We start from the raw sequence: 24,509 nt of genomic DNA on the forward strand, positions 1-24,509 counted from the left end.
GGTCGGTGTGGATCATTTACCAGCCGCCGTTTTTGGTTCCAAGGAAATAACCTCGTTAGATTACGTATGTAGTACCGAATACAGAGTACCTCAATCAAGCATGTACTTGTCGCCCAAGGCTAGACGGGGGTTACTTCGACACGGAGTTTTCGCGGCCAAGGCTCCTGTGGCTCTTGTTCCATGGTTCTCAGGGGTGGTAGGACGCCTCTTCTCTGGTATCATTATTAATACTCCGTACTACTCTTACTGCTCTGTACTCCGTAATTACTGGGGCTGGGGCTAATTGGTGTCCTCGTCCCAACGTCAGCACCAAGATTCACTTTCGGTCCAGGTGCCATGCTGTCCACTACAAGGTCGAGATCGCGATCGAGAACATAGAGTATCACTCATATAAGTACTCCGTGCCGAGGTATCTATACTGGGATCAAGATCTCTGTGAACTAACCTCTTTCCTTGAATGTCGACACCGTCTTCAAATGACATGTGCATTCGATACCTGAAGAAAGGAACAGCACGAAACGAAACATAAAATACGACAGTTCGCTGCGAGTCTGAAGTACGCGCTACCTAAGGTCTATCATTGGTCCAGGTCCCTCGGTACTCGTACTCGTACTGTACGAGGATCACACAGGAATTCTCTGGAATACTTGATCCATGGCGATGTTGCGAAATCAAGTGCTTACTGCTCCCACTGGGTGCTTACTTGGTCCTGCATACCACCTTAGCGGTTCATGCTTTCTTTTTCCCATCTCAAGATGACTGGCATTGAGATCCTGCGCGCCCTTGCGATCAGGGCAAAGTTGTGCAACAAGTAACTTTCACCCCATCACCACCGTGACATGATATGTCAAGTCTGCGAGACGTTTGACGTTCTTCCGCCCAGACATTAACACACATCCCCTCATGTCCTATCCAGCTAGCTACCAACTGCCTAGTGGTTAGCAATACTTGACCCTCATCGCATTTCCCGCCTTCCCCTTCAAGCGGTGCGCACGTGTATACATATATATAGAGAGAGAGAGAGAAAGAAAGAGAAACGTCAGGGAGAAAAGAGTCTCGCAGTGGAACGCCTCGGGGTCCGAAAATAAATGAAACTCGTGTCTTGGTATTATTCTGCTTTTTGGTTGGATTTCCATTTGTTGCGTGTTGCTTTAAGCTTCTTGGACTTCCGCACTCCGAAAACGAACTTTGGGTTGACTCCTTTCTCGAGGATTTGAAGGCGACGATATCGCCATACATACTCGACACGTACAGATACTCGGTACACATACGATACATCCTATCCGATCACTGTTCGCAGATTGGTCAGTTAGTGGAGCGAGACGATAAGACAGCTATCTCGTCCACCCCACTACAAGGCACGATCAGGCACAGGCACATACATACCGACATACCTCGATATTGACCACTACTAATCAGGTCACTCACTCCCCACCTCAGATATAAAAACATATATATACGGCTCTTCAACAAACCATCAAGTCAAGTCAAGTCAAATCAAGCCAAGCCAAGCCCAGCCCAGCCAAACAGCGAAACAACTTCCCCGAACCCAACATGCCGCGAGTCTTCCTCATAACCGGGACCTCGTCCGGCTTCGGGAAATACTACGCGCAAGAAGTGCTCGACCGCGGCGAACACGTGGTCGCGACGGCGCGGGACCCGTCCAAACTCAGCTTCAACAACACCACCCCAGACAACTTCCTGGCCCTAAACCTAGACGTGTCCTCGAAAGACTCGATAGCCTCGGCATTCAGCTCCGCCCTGGCGAAGTTCTCGCGCGTCGACGTCGTGGTCAACAACGCGGGCTACGGCCTGGCCGGCTGCTTCGAGGAATACACGGAGGACCAGATCCGGCGGCAGATGGACATCAATTTCTTCGGCGTGGTCGACGTCACGCGCACCGCGATGGAGGTGATGCGCGACCAGCAGAGCCCGCCCGGGGGCCTGATCCAGCAGATCACGAGCATCGGGGCGCAGCGCGGCGTGCCGTTGTTCAGTCTTTACTGCGCGAGCAAATGGGCCGTCGAAGGCTTCACCGAGGCGGTGTCTCATGAGGTCAAGCCCGAGTGGGGGATCAAGTTCACATGCGTGGAGCCCGGCGGGTTTCGGTATGTTGTAGTTTCGCTCTCCTCCTCCTCCTCCTCCTCCTCCTCCTCCTCCTCCTCCTCTTCCTTCTTCTTCTTCTTGTTCTTCTTCTTCGTCTTCGTCGAACTGACAGGGTATCGAAAGGACGGATTGGGCAGGCCGCAGCATGGAAATCGCGAGCCCGCGGCATCCGGCTTACAACCACATGAACGCCGCCGAGGTCATGGCGAGACGGCAAGGCACGCAAGCTGGCGACCCCGCCAAGGGGGCCAAGGCCATGTATAAACTGGCCTGCATGAAAGAGCCACCCCTGAGAGTTGTGATTGGGTCGGATGCGTATGCTGGCGTCATGAACAAGATCGACCAGTATGAGCAGAATTACAAGCGGTTTGAGCGCTTGAGCAATGAGACGGATGTCGATGGGTGGCAGGGGGGCCCGTGACGTGGTTTGGGTGGTATACAATGGGGAGTTATAGAGGGGGATGACTGCCTCGGTATGTGACTTCATGAGAGCCACGCGATTGTCGATATGATATCGCATGGCGTGGATCGTGTGAGCGCTGTCGATCGACAGCTGGATACATCGACCGCCGTGCGAGTCACGACCTTCACCCAGCCCATGTCTTCACAGGAAGGCTGGGGGTTTTGATATGAAATAGTCCCTCTAGAAGTGGGAGAGCGCGTTCCTATGTTAGGCTTGGCCAGAGAAACAGTGAACAGTAGGAAAGGACGGTTCTCTCGAAATGAAGAAAAAGGTTGTCGTTCCATCCGCAGTCTCCTTTCTACAGATCTAAAGAGTATTTATCCCACCCAGTCCGGTCTATCTGTCGTTCCCACTTCCCACCAAATGGGAGAACATCTTGATGACAGACACTCAATGTCAGTGATGAAAGGCAAGTGGTCAATCGTGTGGTCAATCGAGGCTTCATTCTTCCCCTCTTCCACTACCACTACCACCTCTTCGTTCTTTTCCAGCCCAGATCATCCCATCCCCCAAATAAAGTCATAATGTACATATACACATAGCGAGTAGGTAGAACAGTACGTCATGAGAAAACAAATCAAGGCCAGCCCATTATGCAAGGGTTCTCTGCGTCAATCAATTCAGGTCAACTGCTTCATCCCAGTGTGCGAATGTTAGGGGAGCCTGCTGTCTCTGTGCTCATTCTTCTTCCTCGTCGCTCTGACAGCAGGACTACAATCAGTCATCCCAGCCAGCGTGATGAATACAACAAACCATCTTTCCCTCGCATGAGCATATGCAATTAAAAGAACCTAATACACCAAATTTCCTTGGATACCGTTGATCCATACCGGGAGCCCACCCTTTCGTATCCCGTCCATGATATATTAAAAGAAAGAAGCTTAAATTGGGGTATCTTAAGTTGATCCAAGCGAAGTGTAAAGAAGTGAACATCTCGGTCTTTCCCCTTCATCATCCGAAGAAAAAGACGCGGTAGCTTTCTGCGACGGCGCAGCTTTTTGCTGACTCGAAGCGGTAACATCTTTCGAGTCTCCCGTTCTGTGGTTAGCATTTTGGGTTTTGCTGATGGGTGCCTCTGCATAGTTTGTGTTTTCCGAAAGATGCATGCTCTGATTGGTCAGTTGGGCCTAGCTTCAATTGATCCGATGAGCTTGTGCTTGTGCAGAGTTTAATTGCTGCTTCAAGGAATTAATCTCCTCTTGCATTGAATTCATCCTCTGCTCCAAACTGCTCACATACGCCCAAAGGCGATCTTCCTTGGCAAACATGGAATTGCTGTTCTCACCACTACCGTGGTGACTGGATAAGCTGTTACTATGAGATGACAAGGGACCACTACCAGCCATGTGCGTAGGCGGTCCACTAGGCTGGGTTGGAGGATGTGCTGGAGCGCTTTGACTGGGCAATGTGTACCGCGAATCAGGGGGATTCAAGGGTGGTGGAAGGGGAAGCTGCGGTGCTGTCGGTAAACCCAGAGATCCAGGGGCGCTGACACGATTATATTGAGCCTGCTGATAATGTGCCATGCTGGGGGAACGATTCCGCCCCAGGCTCCCCTCAGAGAGACCTGGAACGGAGCCCCTCTGTGTTTGATTGGGCGAAAGTGGCTTTGGACTTTCACTAATTTGACTGGGTGCAAATACTGTACTTCCCTGCGCCGATGGTCGGGAGCTGGAAGTAGAGCCAGAAAGCTGAGGGAATGGTAGTGGGACTGCCGCTGCACCTGCAGCCATGGAAACGCCAGTGCTGGGCTGGTTAAAGGCATTTCTTGGTGGGAAGAAGCCACCCGCTATGCCACCAGGCGGAGGGCCTTGCAGGGGAGGATATGTACTTGGAAGGCGTGAAGCATGGTCCGAGTCATCCATAGTATCATCTCCTGAAGGCGCCTGGCGACGAATGGCAGGCCTTTTATCGTTGCCTTCTTCATCATCCATGGCATCAGGTTCATGGTACATGATACCTTCCATGGAACCATCATTAGCATCATCATCGTCACCACCGAAACTCCCAAGGCTCGCTCTTCGACCAGCACAACCACCGGGGCCTTTGTTGTGCCGGGCCAAAGCATCACCTCTTGCGAACTTCCGTCCACATCTGGGGCAAATGTGCGGTCGTTCTCCTGTGTGAAGTTTGGTGTGTCGTTTGAGATCATGTAATCGGCGAAACCTGGATTGACAGGTGGAACAAACGTAGGGTTTTTCTTGGCTATGTGTTAACAAATGGCTCTTTAGATTGTGATGACGGGTGAATTCGGTGGCGCAGTATGGGCATCTATGCTTTTTGCTGGAAGGAGATCTTGTACCTTGTCGTGTGCCTGAATGAGGCAAGCTCATCCCCCGCCTCGCACTTTCATTTACTGGCGGCTGCAATAAAGGTGCTGGATAAGAGAAAGCCTTGTTGCTGGGGGACTCGTCGGCGGGGGAGGTTGAGCCTGCCTCAGAAGCATTTACGACTTGGCGAACAGTCTCCGCAATGGGTAATGGACTGCCTACGGTGGTGGTTATGGCAGTAGCAGCGGCCATACTGTCCAAAGTTTCCACACTGGATAGACTTGTGGGACTTGTCTGCAGGACATGATTGTCGGCAGATGATGATACCACCTCGGGACTCGTTCTTGTAGGTTGTTCAATGTTCTGAGCGACCTCGGCGAAGGGTTCGCTGACTGTTTTGGCTGGGTTGTCTGTGGTTGCAGATGCAGCTGGAGCCTTGCTCACGACATTCTCATTTGCACCCATCAGATTACTGAGAGCTTGATGGGACGGATTTGGACTGGTACTTGTGGAGACGGGGGAGGGGGACTTCTGTTGCGCTTGGGCAAATGCAACAGCCGCCGTCATCTGCGGGGGGTCAAGGCGTGGTCGTTTGCCAGGTCTTGCGGATTCGTCGAACTCACGCGAGCTGGCGGTGTCTAATTTTTGGGGATGCTGCGCGGTGGCGGTAGGTTTAGCGAAAGAGGGAGAGGTAGGGGAAGGATTGTTCGGGGAAGTTTGCTGACTCGGACTCGGCTCGGCCATAAGCAAGGTGTGAATAGGAACAGGAGAGTTCTAAAAGAAGCAGGCAGGAAGGACAGTCAGCATTGTACTCGCAGGATTGACAGCGAGGTTATCTTTGCTGGTGGTAGCAGTAGAAGTGAAGCGAGGGCAATTTGTGACAGCGACGTGGAGGAAATCAGGTGTCTAGCCCGACTATCGCGAGCATGAAAATAGACAGAGAGGCGCAAGGTGATAGGGATAGAGCAGTGCTCCGTACCTCGTGTTGTAAGAGAAGTTTGGGCCGTACCTTTTGCCAGGGCATATGTTGATGGACACGGGCGCGGCGAGAGGTCAAGCTGAAAATCAGGCTGAGCGTGGATTCGGACTCAGCCTCACCAGGGCGGGAAAAGGTGGCGCTCAGGCTGATGAGTAGCGGTTACTGGATCCGCGCAGGCGCGCGACTGTCGGGCGTTCACTATTTCCCAGGGAGATGGTTGGTGACAATGCGCGACATGGTATGAGGTAGAGATGAATGCGCGGGACCGAGTTCAAGGTTGGATGGTGGACGGTTGGGCGGGTCCTGACTGGGGAGGGCGAGGGCCTTGAGCTGGCGGCGCAAGGCTTCGAAGGGAGCGTGCAGCCCAGGTCAGCGGAAGACAGTGGCGGTGCTGTGTTCAACGAGGGAAACTGAGGGCAGCGCAGCGCAGGGCGAGTTCGGGTCCAAGAAGGAGGATGATTACGAGGAATGGTTAAATGAGATTTGAGATTTGAGATTTGAGAAATGAGAAATGAGAAATGGAAGCTGGAGGAGTCGAGCGGCGGGAAAAGGTGTTGAGGTTCTTGAGTCAAAAACGATGCAAGGTGAAGGTGAAGGTGAATGGCAGGCGATCGATTTGGTGAGTTTCGATGCGCCAGTCTTTCGTCTTTCGTCTCTCGTCAATCGTCCTTCCCAAGCAACTTGAACTCCAGGGCTCAGGGCTCAGGGCTCCGGGCTCCACGGCGACAGGTCTGCAGGTCGGCAGGTCGGCAGGTGGGCTTCAGGTGGGCTTCAGGTGTGGCTTGGGCGTTCCGTAATCTTTGGAATGACGCTGTATGAGGGGGCCAAGCTCGGGCAAGGCAAATGGCTGGATTGACACGCAAACGAAGCGTGGTGAGCAGCGAGCTGGATAAATGGGCAAGACAGATACGTCGAGAATGGACGAGAACTTGGAGCAGTCAGTATTGGAGAAGCTGAGTTGACTCTGGTTCGGGTTTGTGTTGGTCGTGAGAAAAGTCGAGGATGGGAAGGGAAGAACTGAGACGGAGACTGAGACTCTCTGAGACCTGAGGCCATGATGCAGGGTGAGAGAAGCAAGGCGAAGAGGCGTTGCTAAGTTGTAATGACAAACGCAATTCAACGCTGCGTTGCTGGGGAAGATGCTTGGCTGGTCAGAAAGGCAACGGCATCACCGCCACTACGCCATACCGTTCCTGCAGTTGGGAAATGCGGGTCGGTCAGTCACTGGATTTTCCGGTGTTTGGCTATTGACTAAAAGATGGCTTGATTTTTGATGACGGTTGAGGACGATGACAATGATGATGATGATGATGATTGATGGGTGTGCACAATCGGTGACGGTGGAGTCGGTTAGTTGTGGTTGTGCTCGTAGTCGTTGTTGGTGTGCCAGGGACAAGCTACAGCCTACGAATAAGCCTCTGGCCTACGAGCTCCCAGCTGCCAGTCCCAAGTGTCAGTCCTCCGAGGGTACGACTGCTCCACGTAGGTGGGTGCTAGGTTCAGCGCCAGGTCCTGTGTGGCCAGTGGACGGGGCCACAGGACGGAAGCTCGAAGGAGAGGCGCAGGCTGCTCCCCGAGTGAATCACAACAATCCAATCGATTAGCGGCCACCTCGTCACCCGCCTGCTGCACATCCGCCACTCACCAGGGCCAGCACCACCACCACGGTCCACTCCCCGCCAGCCATTGGTATTGCTCCAGACAGAAAGTGGCGCCAGAAGGATCCTCGTTAAAATTAGCCCCCTTTGGGAACCCGACCAGCCACCATTCATTCTGGTGGAGTGGCACGGGCAAACGAACGAGAGGCAAACGAGGAGATAAGAGGCCACCCACTACGACAAACCATGGAAGTCAGTCAACTCCGGAGCCTCGGACCAGTGGCCTCAAGAGGCAACTAAGTCACGGTCATGACACAGGCATAGAAGTCAAAAGAGGATGCGCTCAGGATGGGCGGGCATGACGGACCATGGCCCACGGTGCTCAACGACTGTGGCAGTGTTCCGGGAGCCTAAAGCTAGTCGCCCTTGATCGACCACCCACAGCGCCCAGAGATGAGTAAGGCTGATCACTAGTGAGGGGACCAGGAGACTAAAGAACACCAAGGCCTGCAAGCCCATCCTAAACACGACGCCTGTCCCTTCCCCCGGGCTCCGTCCTGGCTGGCTCTTTCGCTGATCGCCCAACCACGACCAGCGCCTCTTCGCCTCGGCCCAGGAACCGCTGCCCGTTGGAGTCGAGGGGCGAGGGGCGAGGGCGAGGGCTGTCCTGGTGCCTCGTACCAACGGAGTGCTGGGTCTAGTTAAACAGTTAACCAAGTCAGTATCACTGCTCGCCGCCCTCTAGGCGTGGGCACCTTATGCTACCAGGTGCAGAGTACTCCGTGTGCGAGTATGTACTGTATGTATGTAGCACTCGGTAAACAGAAACATCAAGATCAAGATCAAGATCAAGATCAATATCACATATCACATATCACATATCCGTCGTCCGTTCCACACGGCACGGCCATAATTCCTGTACCCACCCACAACCCTTCCTTCTCTGTTTGTTAGGAGTACTATCACCGATCTAGTGGATTCGCCTCGCCACGTCCTACTTACGAGTACTGTACATGAGTACTCCGGATTGAGCCTGTGTTTTGATGTCTCTGGTGGCTGGTAACCACTAGCTTGGGTCTAGCTGGCCTAGCTGGTCTAGCTGTGCTTTTCCTCTGCCTCAACTCAACTCGTCCGGATCCATTCTCTGATCTTCCCTCCGCATCGCTTCGCTTCCCAAGTCGTCCCAATAATCGACGTCACGCTTTTTCTATGCGCGCCGTGACCGTGACCTGTCACCTGTCAAGCACCGAACTTTTCTCTTTTGTTCCAGCTGTGTCCTTTCTCGTCAACCTTTGCCCCCACCTTGACCTAAACTGTCCATGGTCGCTACTGCTTTGGGCAGAGTTCTCGTTCTAGCTCCGGTTTGACGTCGTCATGTTGTTCTTCACATACAGTCCTCCGTACTCGTCCAGCCTGCAGATACCGAGGACTAGTACTCCGTACTCGGTCGAGTATCCCAAGGTCCCAACATGCCCCCGGCCCACCGCTCGCTATGTGCTTGTGTGGCGTTCAGCTCAACATCCCATGCCTCTCAGGCTCCCCCCCATTACCCGACCTTCGTTCTTTTCCCCGTCATCTCATTCGCCCATTCCCCCGCGGTTTTTCCTCACTGCCAGTGTGGCTGAAACCGTCCACCGTTTGCCAACAATCTGAAGCCCCATTGAGCCAGAGTCACCGCCCCATCTCCTCTTTGGTTTCCCTGATCTCACTGCTCTTCGCTTGACCCGCGTCGCATTGCATTACGGAGCACATCTCCTTGGTTCCCCATATTTGGCAATGGCGAGTACGAGCAGGTATTCTCACTGTTGCTTGACGCTAGGCACTGATACTCGCTACCAACAGCCCAAAAGCCACTGGTAGTCGCGAGCTGTGCTTGATTGCAGCCACAGAGGCACACGCACCACACCACGTGAGACATAATGACGACAGCCTCCTTCTACTGGTCGACACGCACACCTCCCGCGTTTCGACTACTCGGTACTCCGTGCTGGACTTTGTATTGTCTCTCTTCCAGCTTGAGCCTTAAACGGCCTCCGACGTCACTCTTGGGCCCTTATTTTTGCCAGAAACGCGTGGGGAACAAGTGGAACCCGGTTCCGCTTCAAAGGCCAAAATGTGCCTGGGAGACCACTTACAGTACGATACGGAGGCCTCCACGAGTATGGAAACAACCCCCATGGTCCAGGAAGACCAACCAGGCAATATCCTTGTTGCGTCTGCACACCTTCATGTTCCTGATTGTCTCTCTGTGGCAACCTGTGGCACCTTACCAACACCTGATTTCAGACATTGTGCTTTCTCGTCTGTGGCTCTGGTGGCTTGTGAAGGTTCAGCCCGGTTCCAAACTTGAACTTTACGGAAGCAGCCGGTTTCATCGTCAAATCCACTTGTTCCCAAGCCACCTCAAGAGTCAAGACCACATACAGTCCAACTACAATTTCTAAAACCGCAGTATCCAGTCTGGTTACATGGCCGGCATCTTCTACGAATCATCCCTACCTACCCTTTTACTCGTAGATCCTGACTTGGATGACCACGAGTCCAATCTGCTTGCAATCTGCTCTCTCTCGTGCCGAGGATCGACCTTGCTGTGGTCTTGGGACATGAAACGTGTCGTTCCACTTGTCACCCACAGCTTACCAAAGCAGCCCTCTATTCTACCAAGCATGGAAAATAAAAGCATTTGAACACTTCTCTTCTCCATCGACTCAGCAAGGGCCGACAAGGCTATCGAGTACTTCCTGCTGATAGGAGCAATCTCGCAAACATAAGGTCCAACCGGGGACCCCCTTTCGCAACCGTCTTCCATGGCTTCCTACTAACCAGCATTGCATGCGTCGACACATCGCACCACATGATATGGTACACCACCCACATACACCACCCTTTCGTTTTTATACACATTGGTGTTCACGAAGCCTCTTAAGAACCTGACTGAAAAAGGGGTCTGATCCACACGAGCCGATCTACCTCTCAGAAAACCAAATCAGAATAAGACATAATTCCGATGTAGGATCAGGCAGGGCTTTCCGCCCTTGATCTTGCATGCACACGCGCCCTGCACTATCTTTCCGAGTCTGCTTTGATCTTTCTGTGGCGCACCGGAAAGATAAATACAGGTGAGACCAGACCACTGGAATGTACATAACATATTTCGGCATGTTTCATACCGCATTGCATTCGTTGAGATGGTAGGACATTTAGTGTCGTTGTAGACTGATTTATTTGTTCTTGGTGATGAGGTGGATCTGGCTGACTGTCCGATAGATGTTGTGAGTACTACTGTATAGTATTATTTTTACAAGGTTCGCTTCTCCTTAATCTCCTCAAAACACTGGATCTGGTCGCCTTCGCGGAACCCATCCCAGCCCTCGAATGCCATCCCGCATTCGGTTCCCTTTCGCATTTCTGTCACGTCCTTCTTGACGTTCTTGAGTGAGTCGAGCATGCCTGGAGGTTCGATCAGTAAGTCACTATACTAACAAGCAGCAGAATCTTTCTTCGTCAATTCCACTTACCAGTGTACACCACTTCACCATGTCGCAACACCCGCACAGAATTCGAGCGGCTGATGGTTCCGTTGGTCACTTTGCATCCTGCGATCTTCACCAGCTTCTTTTTGACGGTAATGTCAAACAGTTGACCGATTTCGGCCTCTCCAAGAACCCGTTGGGTAATCAGTGGGGGCAATGCGTCGGTCAACTTTTCTGTAACATCATCCGTGACTTTGTAGATGATGTTGTGATCCAAAATCTCAAGCTCAGCAACTTCAGCTAGACGTCGAATGGAATTTTCCACCGATTGGTTGAAAGAGATGGCGTATCCCTTTTCGCCCGTTGCAGCGAGCATTTTGATATCAGACTCTCGGAGTCCACCAACACCACTGTGGATAATATTGGCCACGATTTCGTTGTTCCCCAGTGCACTCACTGCATGGACAAGCGCTTCGCAACTACCGGCGACATCGGCTTTGATGACAAAATGGACGCGCTGGGGCCCGCTAGATGCTTTTTCAATCCAACCCTCATTATCCTTGGGTCTCCGCCAAAAGGCCACATCATGGTGGCCTTGTTCTCTTTCCCAGTCCAGTTGTCTAGCCCGAGCATCTGCTTCTTCAGAGCGAGCTACATTGAGTGCAGCCACTTCTGTCGTTGCTCGCATGGCCTCGGCCTTTTCCGTGCGGAGTTCTACCACTTCTTTGGCATGGTGTTCATTATCGGCTTGAAGGACCTCAAGTCCAGCATCTGGATCGGCACCTCGCCAACCATCAACTTGAACAGGAGTTCCAGGAGGCGCCTCTTCAAGAAATTGACCAGCATCGTTCTTAAGCGTACGGACACGGGCCCAAGTGGTACCGGCAACAATGTAATCACCGGGTTTCAAAGTGCCTCGGCGTACCAGAACAGTAGCCACGCGGCCGGCAGTAGTCACTTTGCTTTCAATGATCCATCCTTCAACGGGTCCATCAATCTCAGCCCGGAAGTCGGCAACATCGGCAAGCAAGGTAATGGCCTCTTCAAGATCAGCCATCCCCCTACCAGTCTTGCCACTTACAGGAATCGCTTGATAATCACCACCGTAGTCTTCGACCACAATGTCGTTCTGTGCCAGGGTTTGCTTAACCCGCTCAATGTTAGCGTCCTCCTTGTCAACCTTGTTGATCGCGACGATGATCTGCACGTTAGCTTCACGAGCATGTTTTATAGCTTCGATGGTCTGTGGCATCACACCATCGTCTGCGGCAACCACCAAAACGACGATATCTGTGACGTTAGCACCTCTTCGACGCATGTCCAGGAAGGCAGCATGACCAGGCGTGTCCAAAAATGTGATCTTCCTATCCGATCCGGGCATGATTACCGAAAAGGCACCAATATGTTGAGTGATACCACCGTGTTCAGATGCAACCACACTGGACTTCCTCAAGTAGTCGAGGATTGTCGTCTTACCATGGTCAACATGCCCCATGATCGTAACGATTGGAGGCCGAGTTGGAAGGGCTGAATAATCCTCTGGAGCAGGACGTGCCACAAGATCTTGAGCATCCTCAGCAGTGCTTATAACGGGTTCAAACCCGTAGAGATCGGCAAACATGGCGGAAGTGCTCGAATCCAAGATGTGATCATATCTTGCACCTTCGAATCCCTCTTCTTCTAGTTGCGCAATGAACGGATCGAGTTTCACTTTCAGCGCCTGGGCTAGCCGCTCAACACTAATAAACTCCGGCAAGTGGACTTCAGGCCGGGCTGCATCAGAGGCTTTTCTTTGCCTTCGGTTCTTTGCCGCTTTTCTTCTCTGTCTTGGTGATGCCATTTCATCCTCATCAAGTGCCTCGTAGTCATCATCATCATCCCAGCGAGAGCTCCCTCGCGAGCCCTTCGACACGCGAGCCGATCTTGGCGTATCGAACTCATCATCGTCAAATTCCCGACTGCGTCTGCTGACTCCCGTCGTACGGGCTCGGGCGGCAGACTGGCGGAAGGCTGGCATAGGCCCGGCTGCTTCATCAATCTCATCAATCTCATAAATACGGCTCCGCCTGTGTCCATCTCTTGTCGTGAGCTTTTTCCGGTGTGATTGCCCGAAGCCTGCACCACCCATGACTTCTATTCCAACACTTCCTATTTGGGTTTCTTCAGACTGCTCGAAATCTTGAATTCCTTGGGATCCAGCCTCGGAGGGTGCCATGGGGTCAAATTGGGCTCCGGGAACCACTCTGCGAAACGCTGCTTCACCAACACGCCATTGTGACTCTCCACGATTCTGGAATTGCTCGCGTTGGGTAGAATTGGCTCTGCCATCGACACCATGACGATTCTGGTAGCCAAATCGCTCGCGCTGACCCTGGCCATTACCAGATCTGAGCTGCTGCGAACTGGACTGGGCTTCGGAACCGACGCCTTGATCTCGGGAGTCGTTTTCTCCAGGTGAACTACCGAAGGGAGTCCATCGTATAGGTTTCTGATCCTGCCTGGACAGCCGAGGTTGATGAGTAGGTTGAGGTGGCTGAGATTGCTGAGGGTAGAACCATCCGCCATCGTTCCCAGATCGCTCTGGCAAGCCTCTGGTTTGGAAGCGATTGGGTGGTGCAACATTCTGCATTCTTCTATCCCGTACATTTCCCATTCCAGATCGGCTGCTAGAGATAGGGGAAAGCGTGTCAAAAGAACTTCCACTTTCGTTGCGATTGAAAGTCAATTTTCGCGTTCCAAAGAATCCCGGGGGATCTGCTCCTCCAGACTCAAGGTATTTGCTCCTGGGTTCGTGGCCGGCATAATTTTGATACCTTGTTACTGGCCCAGAAGGAGCGAATTGTTGGTCGTTCCGTCTAACACGTGCGGCACTAGGAACTTTGCCTGCAGAGCCCTGGGAATCTTGGCCTGAAGGGTTACCAATTTGACCGAGTGTATTCTCAGATAGGGACTGGCGGAAATTGGTTCGCCTGCGGTCGGTGGATGGGCTTGTAAGATTTGGTGGAGTGCCGATACCAGGTCTTTGAGATGCGACATCTCTGGGTTGTGCCTGCGGCAACGGCGCAAGAGCGGGAGACGATGGAACGTCTCCTTTATAGACAAGAGGTAGTTTATTTGATTTTGGGGTGAGGCATACCGTGCACTCGGACCTGTGTGGTCTATTGACATGGGTGCATTGACATCTCCAACCGACTAATTCGCGTCCATGCTGAGAGGCACCGTCATCTTCTTCCTCAATCCGGAGAGCGGCGGCGGCGGGATGGAGAGAGGCAGCAGAAGACTGGTAGGCTCGTCGCTGGGCTGTTAGAGTCTGAGCAGGGCGTTGAGACCTCAGGGTCGATCGGATGGCGCAGAAGAAACAGACATCTTGTCGAGGGAGCAGCTTGAGAGGGTTAATTGACATTTCGGTCCGGACTGGGCATGGAGGACATACCTTCTGACCTAGCGCTCTCCGCATGCTGTATCGTACAACTCCCTTCGAACTGCTCAGACGCGGATTCTTGGTGGACTTGGACCTTGCAGAATTAGAACACTGACCATAATGTCCTTATCGGGTGATTGCGACGGGCATCCAGCACTTTTTGGGCCAAGGCTACGGCGGATCACAAGAGATTCCGATGCTCAATACATCCTCCGCCAATCAGAATCCGTCTACTGTAGACAAGTCCAGGTCGTTGGTTGATAGGCCAGAGATATTGAGAGAGGCACTCGTACAATGCACGCTACGAGTAACTATCCATTGATAGCTTGATAACCATACGTAATTCCCAAAGTTGCTCGAGGGTCATCATGGTCGAGCAGTAGATATGTAGCATCATACCCTTAGAAATTCCAAGTCTGGGAATCACCGGAATCACCCATCTCGCCTGGAAACAGGTACCAACATCTCAATTGTGGTGTTCATCAAGCAAATATAGACACGAGTTAGAATGGTTTACAGCATTACCAACATGCCTGTTGTAGTAGTCGCCTGCTCGTAGGGATGCCTCCATATACTTGAAAATGATAAACTTCCCTGTCGGGCAAAAACTCGCAGACATCCCCGACGCGGTGATCGGCGAAAGCGTGTAAGGAGTAACGTATCCGGGAGCCACATTCCCACCAATCAGCGTTGAGGCGGGCAAATACGACAATGGCGTGCGCGGAGACCACCAAAGCAAACTCCAAAAATCCCAAAACAGATATTTCAAGAATAATCCCGTGCACATATCCTTCCGAGCTTCTGATTATGAGGTGGGTTTGAGGTGACTTGAGGTCAAACTAGCTCAGGAAGTCGAGAAGGGGAATTTCAGGAACAGCCCTTGTCGATATCTGTGATGGCTGAAGTCGACAAGCTCGAGGCGAAGGAGGTCGAAATAGAGAGTTGGGCCAGAACAGCGAAAGATTTGGCCGCTGGAGCTGCTGGGGGTGTGGCTCAGGTTCTTCTAGGTGAGTTCTGTGATGATTGGGCTCGCGCTCGACACAAGCGATCCCACGTCGGGCGTGAGTGAATGATCGCTAACGATAAGTACCAGGCCAGCCATTTGGTAAGCAGACAACAGTCGTGAATCTGGAAACCTTTTCTCATATGCCCAGATATCGTCAAGGTCCGACTACAAACGACATCCAAGTATCCCAACGCAGTAGCATGTGCCTCGTCCGTTCTCAAAAATGAAGGGCCTTTGGCCTTCTACAAGGGCACTCTCACTCCCCTAATAGGTATCGGTGCATGCGTGTCTGTACAGTTCGGGGCATTTCACTATGCTCGCCGGGCGTTTGAAGACCGCAATCTGCATGCTAACCCTCACGGCACGGGGGAGCTCTCATACGGCCAATACTACATGGCAGGAGCGTTCGCAGGCCTGACCAACTCGGTGCTTTCGGGACCCATTGAGCACATCAGGATCAGACTGCAGACCCAGCCTCACGGCACGGATCGGCTGTACAGTGGCCCTTTGGACTGCATCAAGAAGCTCTCGGCCAACGCCGGTGTGCTTCGGGGCCTCTATCGCGGCCAAGCGGTGACCTTGTACCGAGAGGCGCAAGCCTATGGAGTTTGGTTCCTGACATTCGAGTACCTGATGAACCAGGACATGAAGCGGAACAACGTACAGCGGTCGGAGATCTCTTCGCCCAAGGTCGCCTTCTACGGTGGACTGGCTGGCGAAGCCCTTTGGATTGCTAGCTATCCGTTTGATGTGATCAAGAGCAAAATGCAGACTGACGGATTCGGAAAGGACCAGAAATACAAGACGATGCGTGATTGTTTCGCAAAGACGTGGCAGGTAGAGGGTGCTCGCGGGTTTTGGAAAGGCATTGGGCCAACTTTGGCTAGGGCGATGCCCGTAAGCGCGGGCACCTTTGCTGTGTGAGTATTGTTGATTCCCTTCTGTTCGAGATATCGGAGCTGACGATGGCCTTCAGGGTGGAGATGACGATGCGTGCACTTGGATAAATGCTTCTCTTTACAATGGATATGACAATGGATATATGGAGTGGGAACTCGTGCATATTAGTGAAGCATCACAGGTGCCAGATTTCTAATTGGCTTTTCGAATTTCAGTCACGGAAGCATCCAGAGCATCTCAGCAGATACTTAAAATGCCATCTAGTAATGGGAAGGCAGGTTGGTCAGGGCCCACAATCTTGCAAAGCCTAGAATAGAAATCCAAAAATGAGCCACATTTAATTTGAGTTTTGTACGACTAGGGTTGAGGTATCTAGTTTTGCTCTATATCTCAACCCAAGGCTATCAACGATTTCCCAACTGCATTCCATCATTCGTGAGCTGAAAGGGAAGCTCTGCAAGATTATCGTCAACTGAAAGGCAAAAGGCTTCGCTGCATCGCTAACACATGAATGTCATAGACCAAGAAATCGGTCAATGAAGACCGCAAAGAAGGAAATTCGTAATATGTCCTGGGAATAGTGTCTAGAACCAAGGAACACTATATCGCTTTGTTCTACCGACTGATCCTGAACCACAACCCCCTTCTAGACATAATACCGACGACGGCTGGAGCTTCTTCTCGAGCCTGAGCGAGAATGGCCTCTCCTGCTGCCGTGGCTGTGTCTTCGTCGGACCTCTTTGGTGACAACGACCCTCTCATGGCGATGGAGAAAGAGAGCGAGGATGAATGTAATAAAGAAAAAGATGACGTTCATGATGGCAAAGGCCCACGAAGCCTTGAGCATGGCGCAGTTCTTGTTGATATTGATCGCCCATGACGAGCCACTGGTGCGGCCATAATAGCCGAACGGCCCAAGATCGATGTAGATGGAACCGCTGGAGAAGTTGGAGCAGTCTGCTCTGGAGATGCCGCGTAAATACCACACTGCCGCGATAAAGGCGCCCACGAAGCAGAGGTCGATAAAGGCAACGAACAGTGCAGAGCGGCGGGTGGATCCGAGTCGCAGGAGCGTCGCAATGGCCCAGGCGCAGGCAAGAATCGCGACGATAAAGAGGACAAGGATGAAGTTCGGAGTCAACTGGTTGTTCTCATTGAAACCCTGTACGAACCAAGCCTGTCGATTCAAGGGTTAGTTGGGCGGGGTTGATGTAGACGGCGGTGAGAACAGTGACTTACCAGCATGCCAATCACTGGAATCAAGGTGATGACTTCCGCAATTCTCCAGAAGGAGAAGAGGAGTCCACCGAGCATCTTGAACAAGCTTCTCGAAGGGAGGTGAGCTTGGAGCGTAGGGCGGCTTGTTGCGCTCGTTGCTCTTTTGATTCTGCAGGACCGAGTGTCAGTACCGAGGAGTGAATATCGAGTACCGTACACCGAACACCGAACACCAAGCAATTGATAAGGCGGGGTCCACGTGGAGATGACAACGAGGGAGCACAGACAAGGGGGGAAAGAAGAGCAACTTACTTCTAGCGAAGAGTTATATACTCGATGCAGGATATTTCAATTGATTGGGAAATAAAGTGGGAAAATGGATGGGGAGGCTGGGAGTCGTCACAGCAGCAACACCAACACAGATGCTAAATTGCAGGTGTTGATAAACTCGTGGCTGGCAACCAAACCAGGATGGAGTTTAGGGAAGTCATGCCTGGGGGAACCTGGGACGTTGGGCCGCTCCGCTGCCGTCATCGCACGTTGAAGCCCGTAGGTAGCGCCTAGGCGGCTTCGATTGGGAGGCTCTAGGGGCTTGTAGTGCCTATCATATCTTTTTAGGCGATCTGGTGCGCATGCTCATTGGCCCTCGTGAGCCCGGTGATTAGCGGCACGTGACATGCCTCGCTCATGTTCGGGTTGGTGCCGAGGATAAAGCGGCCACCTGCTCCTGGTTCTTCCTGGTTCATCCCACACTGCCTGGCATCCCTGCAGATTTTCAACTTGAAATCCGGAAAGGCACCTCAGACATCATCCTATGATTGACTCCCATCCACGCTTTGAATATTCGCCTATTCCTCCTTCTGCATCAATGACACCACCTCATCTCGAAGGATTCATTTAACCATAAGGATAGTCTGATACGAAGTATTCGGACTTGCTCATTGGTGCACTGCCGAATTTCACCTGACTCAGCCATTGTGAGGAGGCTTTGCCAGAACCAGACTCTGTGGAGGTAGCCTGGACTGTTGATTCATCTGCATCAATGGCAGAGGCCGAGAGCAGCAGTCGCCACCACCATGATGCGTATGAAGAAAGTAGCATCATTTCAGCTACTCAAAGCCTTTCTACACGTTCAGATCGTGAGGCCCTAGAACTTGAGCCTCATGAGGCCTCGATATTTCCAACAGTCACTGGAACAAGCCATGGAACTCATAAATTCTCTCGATGGTGGAAGAGATACATCTTTCTAGCCGTTCCTCATGTTGCTTGCCGTGACCATTTAGGTATAGAACCCAGCCTACCCGGGTCATGACCTGGCTGACGCCGGAAAATATAGCCAACGAAAGAACTTATCTCGGATACCTCCGAACTGGCCAGGCCTTTGCAATGCTGGGTGTGATTGTAAGTCACGACAAACCTGCAATACGAGCTATGTCTGTCAAAACAAAGCTCTTCTGATGCAGATCAACTTGGAGCAAATCCACTAGCCTGCCTGTCTATGCTGATTTGCCTTGATCGATAGATTGCTCAACTTATGCGGCTGCAGCATAGTCCCACTCCGAATCCAGTCTTGGGTTATTTTGTCATCAGTGTACCGCTTTCATGTGTGTGTCATGCCTGTGCAATTTCCTTTTCCTTTCTAGGGGCTGTGAGATTCGTCCGCCTTCAAAATGAAATGGCTCGAGGTCATGCTGTGGCCGGTGGATGGGAAGTAAAATGTGCCGGAACTCTAACGACTCTAGTATGGTGACTGTCCTGTCATGTAAGGCATGAATCACTAACCTTCTTAGGTTTTGCTGACCCTGATTGTACTCGTCCTTGCTATCACCATAGAAAAGGCCTAACGGCCGAGATTCATACGACTCGAGGACTAGCCATCAGCTCAGACGATCTATTGCCATATTGGTTAAAGAAATGCGCATGCCTTTTGAAGCGATGCATGCATGATTCGCTGAGGTGGGAATGCTGATCCACGCTCTGGACCAAAGAACAAATCATACTTCATGTTCACGACGTCAAGATTTTCAGCGCCGCAAAGGTTGCAGCGGCTCACAGATGGTAGGTCCCAAGCCATCTGCCAGTGACGAGGAGACACCCAACCGGGAAGCCATTTCCTGTGTGACGATGGGATCAGCCGACAGGGAAACGAGAATCAAGTGCATGAAGCCGGCGACCTCAACGCTTGGACCGACCCGTCCCTCAATCCCGTTCAACCCTGAACGAGCAACCTTTGATTATCGATTCGCCGGCATCGGCCATGTTCAATATTTGCAGAAATTGATGGAAGCACACCTCTCGGATCCATTTCGCCTTAGCGCGAGGAGCTAACAGATAGCAGGCATCAAGTCTACTGCTACATTCGGTTGTTAGGCTGCTCGCGGAAAAGGACCCGGCATTCCCAAGATGCACACTCTCTACCACCATCTCTAGAAAAGAATTGTCGTGCTAGACACCGTTCCTAGTGTGGCGTTTACCGGAAGTATATCCAAAGGAGAAAGGGATATCGATGCGCTTGTAACGGCATATTTCGACTAGTCTGTATTGTGTCCACCCGGAATCCGTCTGCACATCAGCTACCTAGGCAATCACATTCAACATCACAATCATTCTTGGCAGCCGGTGAAGGATTTCTGGTCTTCGCAACGTCGAACATCGGTCTTGCGTATGCCTTGAACTACGCCCATGTCTCTCTTGACCATATCCTGCAGCCATCAGGTCTTTCCTGAAATGCAGCTTCGCGTTGTTGTCCGCAACAGAGGCCAATTCATCGAGATACAGGTTGGTAAAATGACTGTTAGGGCGGAGTAGCAATCATGCCCCCCCATCATCAAGAAGCGCAGCCGAATCTATTGTCTGCGGCCAGTAGGTCTTCGTATGCTCTTTCACCTTCTCTAGTCTCGCCTCGGGCATTGCAGTGCTTGCAGTGCCTACTATCTCGGCGGGATCGCGTCGGAAGGTTGGATTGCAGCCAATCACAGTCCGAGCTGCAACCGCCGGCCATGCAACCGCCGTCACGTGACGGCCCCTTTCGCGTCGACCACTGAACTCCACCTTGCTTGAGGTTCCTTTCACACTCGTACTAAAGCAAGGAAGAATGCGCCTCGCGAGGGTCAAAAGGGTTAATTCCCACTACAAAGATCCCGAGAGCAACTCGATGCGGCTCCCGGTACAGAGTGTGGGTCCTCGTGATAGGCTTTGGGGGCTAGACTGCCTGCATGAGGGTATCAAATTGATGCATTCAACAATCTCCTACTAATAGTTATTCGCTACGGTATACATTTGACCGGGAGCATGGCTCGCTCTTGACTTTCAGGTTGGTCGCTACTAATGGCTTCGATACATAGCAGTCGACCATGTGGTCTTAAGTGTAGGACGACCTGGCCTTCACGAAGCCAAAAACTTGACTTATTGAGGTGCTTAAGATCTCCGGCTCTCCTGTCAGTACGTCTTCCTCAGAAATGGCAACTCCCACAGAAGAATTCTCACAGCTGTCGTTACCCGACGATATGCGGTTTGCTGCTTCAAGCTTGGAACAGAGGAAGAAACGTATCAGAGGGATCCTCGCCTCTTTCGACAGGGACGAAATCCCATCAAACTATAAGGCTGATATCTTTGCAAGTATTGGTGAGGAGCAATCCAAAAGATCATCATCGGAATGGGTTATCGGCGACGACTTGCCGGGATCACTGATGCAAAAGGGTTGCCATGATCCTGCTGCGTGGGTAGTCCTCAACGAGTTGGAGCCGGCAGACGTACGGATGCGGAAGTTTGGCCAGAAGATCAATCGACTCTTCAAAGCTGAAATCGAGAAATATGACAACACCGTGCCTTGGCAAGAAGGAAAGGCTCAAAGGCGTGCCTTGGTCGAGGAAATCTCCCAAACCACACGCATACTTTCCCAATCCGCATCCGACGATCTCGAGGATGTGTCAGAAGGATTGAATGACCTTGCACAAGCCTTGGTTTCTGCTTTGCAAGAGGTGTGTAAGCGAAACATGGATAGTGTACACAAACATGGCTCCACTAGAACGCGGAGGTCGTCGGGTGGAGAAGTTGAGATCAGCCTCTATCACTATCTCATTCATAGCCCGCCACCACAGGAGCCTGTGTTTATTCTCGCCGCTCTGGAAGCAATCAAGGCGCTGGCACCGGGGACATTCAAGGGGAATGAAATGCGAAACAAACTGCGGGGGATTGTCGGGCAACTCCTTGCCAATGGCACTCCAAAACCCTACCGAGATCGCTTGAGTTTGATCTAAGATTGATCTAAGATTGACTCTGTGGGTGGCTCGATCTTGGAAAATCTGGGGATTGAAAGGTGTCGATGGTGACTAAGCTTTGCTTGGATATGCGGACAACCGAAAGCGAATGATACTAGCATAATGACGCAAGAGAAGATTGTGGATGCGATAGATCAGGTGGATGGGATAGCTGTCACCTGCATCAACCTGTCTCAAGGGTGGAGTTGCAGTGAAGGGGTCGGTGGTTAAGTGAGGGCAAGTCATCACTATGCACCTTCGTGGTCGATGAGACCAGACCGAATATGCACCGAATAGTCACCAAGAATGGCCTGTTCCAGCTTTACTACCAAGGGATGGTCGAGGGGGAGACAGCATCGTGGAGAGGGATTCCGGATTTCGATGGTGTTTACTTCATGTTGGTTGGTTCCGCCAGCACCTCGCCTGTTAACAGGGTCCGGGTTGTTTTTTTCAGTCTCGACTTGACTGCGAAGCAGTCATGTTTAGATTTCGGGTCAATATTAATTCAGTAAGAATATCAATTTCAAAGACATAGGCTTTTCTAGGATGGAGATTGTCGAGTTGGATGGGTGACCGTTCCTTTCGAAGGCTCGACAATGCACGGTCCACAAATGAATCCTCGAGCCATTCTTCACCGGGTCCTCTACACACCCAAGTGTGTCTCATGATTAGGCAAACGACAGCCGATACCACGAGCAGGTCTAGACCCTGACCACGGCAGTACGATGTCCATACGTCTTCGTCATCACCGATGGCGGGGTAAAACGAGCCACTCGACCCTTATTCCCACCACTCCACATCCCAGTCAAAAGCCGAGGTTAGTACGGAGTAAATTGAGAGCTACTCGTGCGTCAGCGTCCTGTCCTCCATTGACAAACAACCTTGCATGCCACCGCAGCCCCGATCCGGGACATGCGTCGATGACGGGTGTTATGCTGACTCGACCAGGCGAGCCCTGTGCTAGTAGTATGCACCGAGCGCGGATTCTCACATCGAGGCCATGGCTTTTCGCGGAGAAACCCCCTCACTAAAGCCAGTCAAGTTACAGCAAGTGAGCACCTCGGCAGATGCGGTTTGCCCTATACGGGTGACAGGCAGATGGATCTTTACCCCACGCACTTAAAGGGTGGCATTCGGTTTTGGTGGTGGTGGTGGTGGTGGTGTTGGTGCTGAGATAAGAGGATATATACTATATGTACTACTGCTGGTGGGCTGGTCGTAACGTCTCATCCTCCGGAGAACTCCTTTGTGAGAGACTACTTGACTGGCAGTCTCTTAGCTTTATATTAACGGCCTGGCAGTTGTGATTGCTCCTTTTCGCTCCTCGATATTACCGTCCTGCGCTGTGCAACACATCTCCTACGCATACGACCCTGCCTCGTCTGTCGATATCCAGCATTTGAAATCGTGTTTAAGTACGACGGTTGCTAGAAGCATTCAAATCGCAGGTCCCTCGTCCAACACAACAAAAGATGGGTTCAGTCGAGGTTCCCACGCGGCATAAAGCCTTGGTCTACGACAACCCAGGCAGCATCTCGGCCAAGATCGAGGAGATCGAGACTCCCAAGCCAGGTGTGGGTGAAGTGCTTGTCAACCTGACACATTCTGGTGTCTGCCATTCTGATATGGGCGTCATGTGGTATGTGTATTACCACATCTCCAGCTCCTAACGAACTTCCTTTTGAATATCACGTACCTTTCAACAAAAGCCATTTCAAGGATGACTATTGACACCTCTTAAAGCAATTCATGGGCATGGCTCCCCGCACCCACCGCGCAGGGGCAAGTGGGCGGCCACGAGGGCGTCGGCGTGATTGCTTCTCTAGGACCAGGAACAGAAAACTCCAATGTGAAAGTCGGCGACCGCGTCGGGATCAAATGGATCGCTTCGGCGTGTGGGAACTGCGAGCCGTGCCTGGTCGGCGCTGACGCGAACTGCACTTCAGCCAAAATCAGCGGCTACTACACGCCCGGCACGTTCCAGCAGTACGCCCTCGCGCCGGCTCACTATGTCACACCTATCCCCGAGAGCCTCCCCAGCGATATGGCCGCCCCGATGCTCTGCGGCGGCGTCACGGTGTACAGCGCGCTGCGCAAGTCCGGGGCTAAGCCGGGCGATTGGGTAGTGATCCCCGGTGCGGGCGGCGGGCTGGGCCATCTTGCTTTGCAGATCGGTGCGCGCGGGATGGGGCTTCGCATGATCGGGATTGACATGGGCGAGAAGGAGAAGCTCGCGATGGAGTGCGGTGCTGAAAAGTTCCTTAACCTGGCGAACTACAGCCGTGATGACGAGGGGTCGAAGAAATTGGTCGAAGATGTCAAGGCTATCACGGGTGGGCCTGGTGTCGCTGCCGTCGTGGTCTGCACGGCGAGCAATGTCGCGTATGCGCAGGGTCTGAGTTTTCTCAAGTTCAGAGGGACGCTGGTCTGTGTGGGTGTCCCCGAGGGCCCGTCAGTGCCGATTCAGACGGCGGATCCCGCAACGATGCTCGCGCGGGAGTTGAGAATTGTTGGCTCGGCAGTGGGCAATAGGCAGGATGCCAAGGAGACGCTGGAGATGGCATCGAGGTAAGTGCTGAAGCTCTCGCCCTCTTGCATACTGAAAAAGAATCGCAAGGCTGACATGGTTGGTGTTTTGCTAGGGGTGTGGTCAAGACTCATTTTGAGGTCCAGTCGATGGACAAGCTGACGGAAGTGTTCCACCGGATGGATAAGGGCCAGTTGCAGGGAAGAGTTGTTCTTGATTTGAGTGGATGATTTTTCTTTGGGGGAAGAGAGGGTTGGTGCGCCTCATCGTTTGATTTACTAGGCCCTGT

At 52.2% G+C, this 24,509-nt stretch overlaps 8 protein-coding genes across 8 annotated transcripts; 5 read left to right on the forward strand and 3 right to left on the reverse strand.

Moving 5' to 3' along the window:
• Positions 1-1,554: 1,554 nt before the first annotated feature.
• On the forward strand, positions 1,555-2,527 carry A1O9_12523 (uncharacterized protein; the record flags this gene model as incomplete). The annotated part of the gene is made up of 2 exons (XM_013398510.1): positions 1,555-2,108; positions 2,230-2,527. 2 exons carry the CDS (start codon positions 1,555-1,557, stop codon positions 2,525-2,527), a joined length of 852 nt encoding a protein of 283 aa, XP_013253964.1.
• A 1,175-nt stretch (positions 2,528-3,702) lies between these two features.
• Positions 3,703-5,583, reverse strand: A1O9_12524 (uncharacterized protein; the record flags this gene model as incomplete). The annotated part of the gene is made up of 1 exon (XM_013398511.1): positions 3,703-5,583. One exon carries the CDS (start codon positions 5,581-5,583, stop codon positions 3,703-3,705), a length of 1,881 nt encoding a protein of 626 aa, XP_013253965.1.
• A 5,131-nt stretch (positions 5,584-10,714) lies between these two features.
• A1O9_12525 (translation initiation factor IF-2) lies at positions 10,715-14,292 on the reverse strand (the record flags this gene model as incomplete). The annotated part of the gene is made up of 2 exons (XM_013398512.1): positions 10,715-10,866; positions 10,935-14,292. The coding sequence occupies 2 exons, from the start codon at positions 14,290-14,292 to the stop codon at positions 10,715-10,717; spliced, it is 3,510 nt and encodes a 1,169-aa protein (XP_013253966.1).
• Positions 14,293-15,205: 913 nt separating this feature from the next.
• Positions 15,206-16,240, forward strand: A1O9_12526 (solute carrier family 25, member 46; the record flags this gene model as incomplete). The annotated part of the gene is made up of 2 exons (XM_013398513.1): positions 15,206-15,317; positions 15,465-16,240. 2 exons carry the CDS (start codon positions 15,206-15,208, stop codon positions 16,238-16,240), a joined length of 888 nt encoding a protein of 295 aa, XP_013253967.1.
• Positions 16,241-16,862: 622 nt separating this feature from the next.
• A1O9_12527 (uncharacterized protein) lies at positions 16,863-17,530 on the reverse strand (the record flags this gene model as incomplete). The annotated part of the gene is made up of 2 exons (XM_013398514.1): positions 16,863-17,393; positions 17,456-17,530. 2 exons carry the CDS (start codon positions 17,528-17,530, stop codon positions 16,863-16,865), a joined length of 606 nt encoding a protein of 201 aa, XP_013253968.1.
• Positions 17,531-18,760: 1,230 nt separating this feature from the next.
• Positions 18,761-19,178, forward strand: A1O9_12528 (uncharacterized protein; the record flags this gene model as incomplete). Its single annotated transcript, XM_013398515.1, has 2 exons — positions 18,761-18,835; positions 18,957-19,178. Coding segments are annotated over 2 exons (297 nt in total), but the record flags the coding sequence as incomplete, so codon positions are not given.
• A 1,762-nt stretch (positions 19,179-20,940) lies between these two features.
• On the forward strand, positions 20,941-21,681 carry A1O9_12529 (uncharacterized protein; the record flags this gene model as incomplete). The annotated part of the gene is made up of 1 exon (XM_013398516.1): positions 20,941-21,681. A coding segment is annotated over one exon (741 nt), but the record flags the coding sequence as incomplete, so codon positions are not given.
• Positions 21,682-23,165: 1,484 nt separating this feature from the next.
• On the forward strand, positions 23,166-24,450 carry A1O9_12530 (alcohol dehydrogenase; the record flags this gene model as incomplete). Its single annotated transcript, XM_013398517.1, has 3 exons — positions 23,166-23,332; positions 23,437-24,261; positions 24,336-24,450. 3 exons carry the CDS (start codon positions 23,166-23,168, stop codon positions 24,448-24,450), a joined length of 1,107 nt encoding a protein of 368 aa, XP_013253971.1.
• Between the last annotated feature and the right edge of the window lie 59 nt (positions 24,451-24,509).

Source organism: Exophiala aquamarina (genome assembly GCF_000709125.1).
Source record: "Exophiala aquamarina CBS 119918 chromosome Unknown aczIA-supercont1.24, whole genome shotgun sequence".
NCBI lineage: Eukaryota > Fungi > Ascomycota > Eurotiomycetes > Chaetothyriales > Herpotrichiellaceae > Exophiala > Exophiala aquamarina.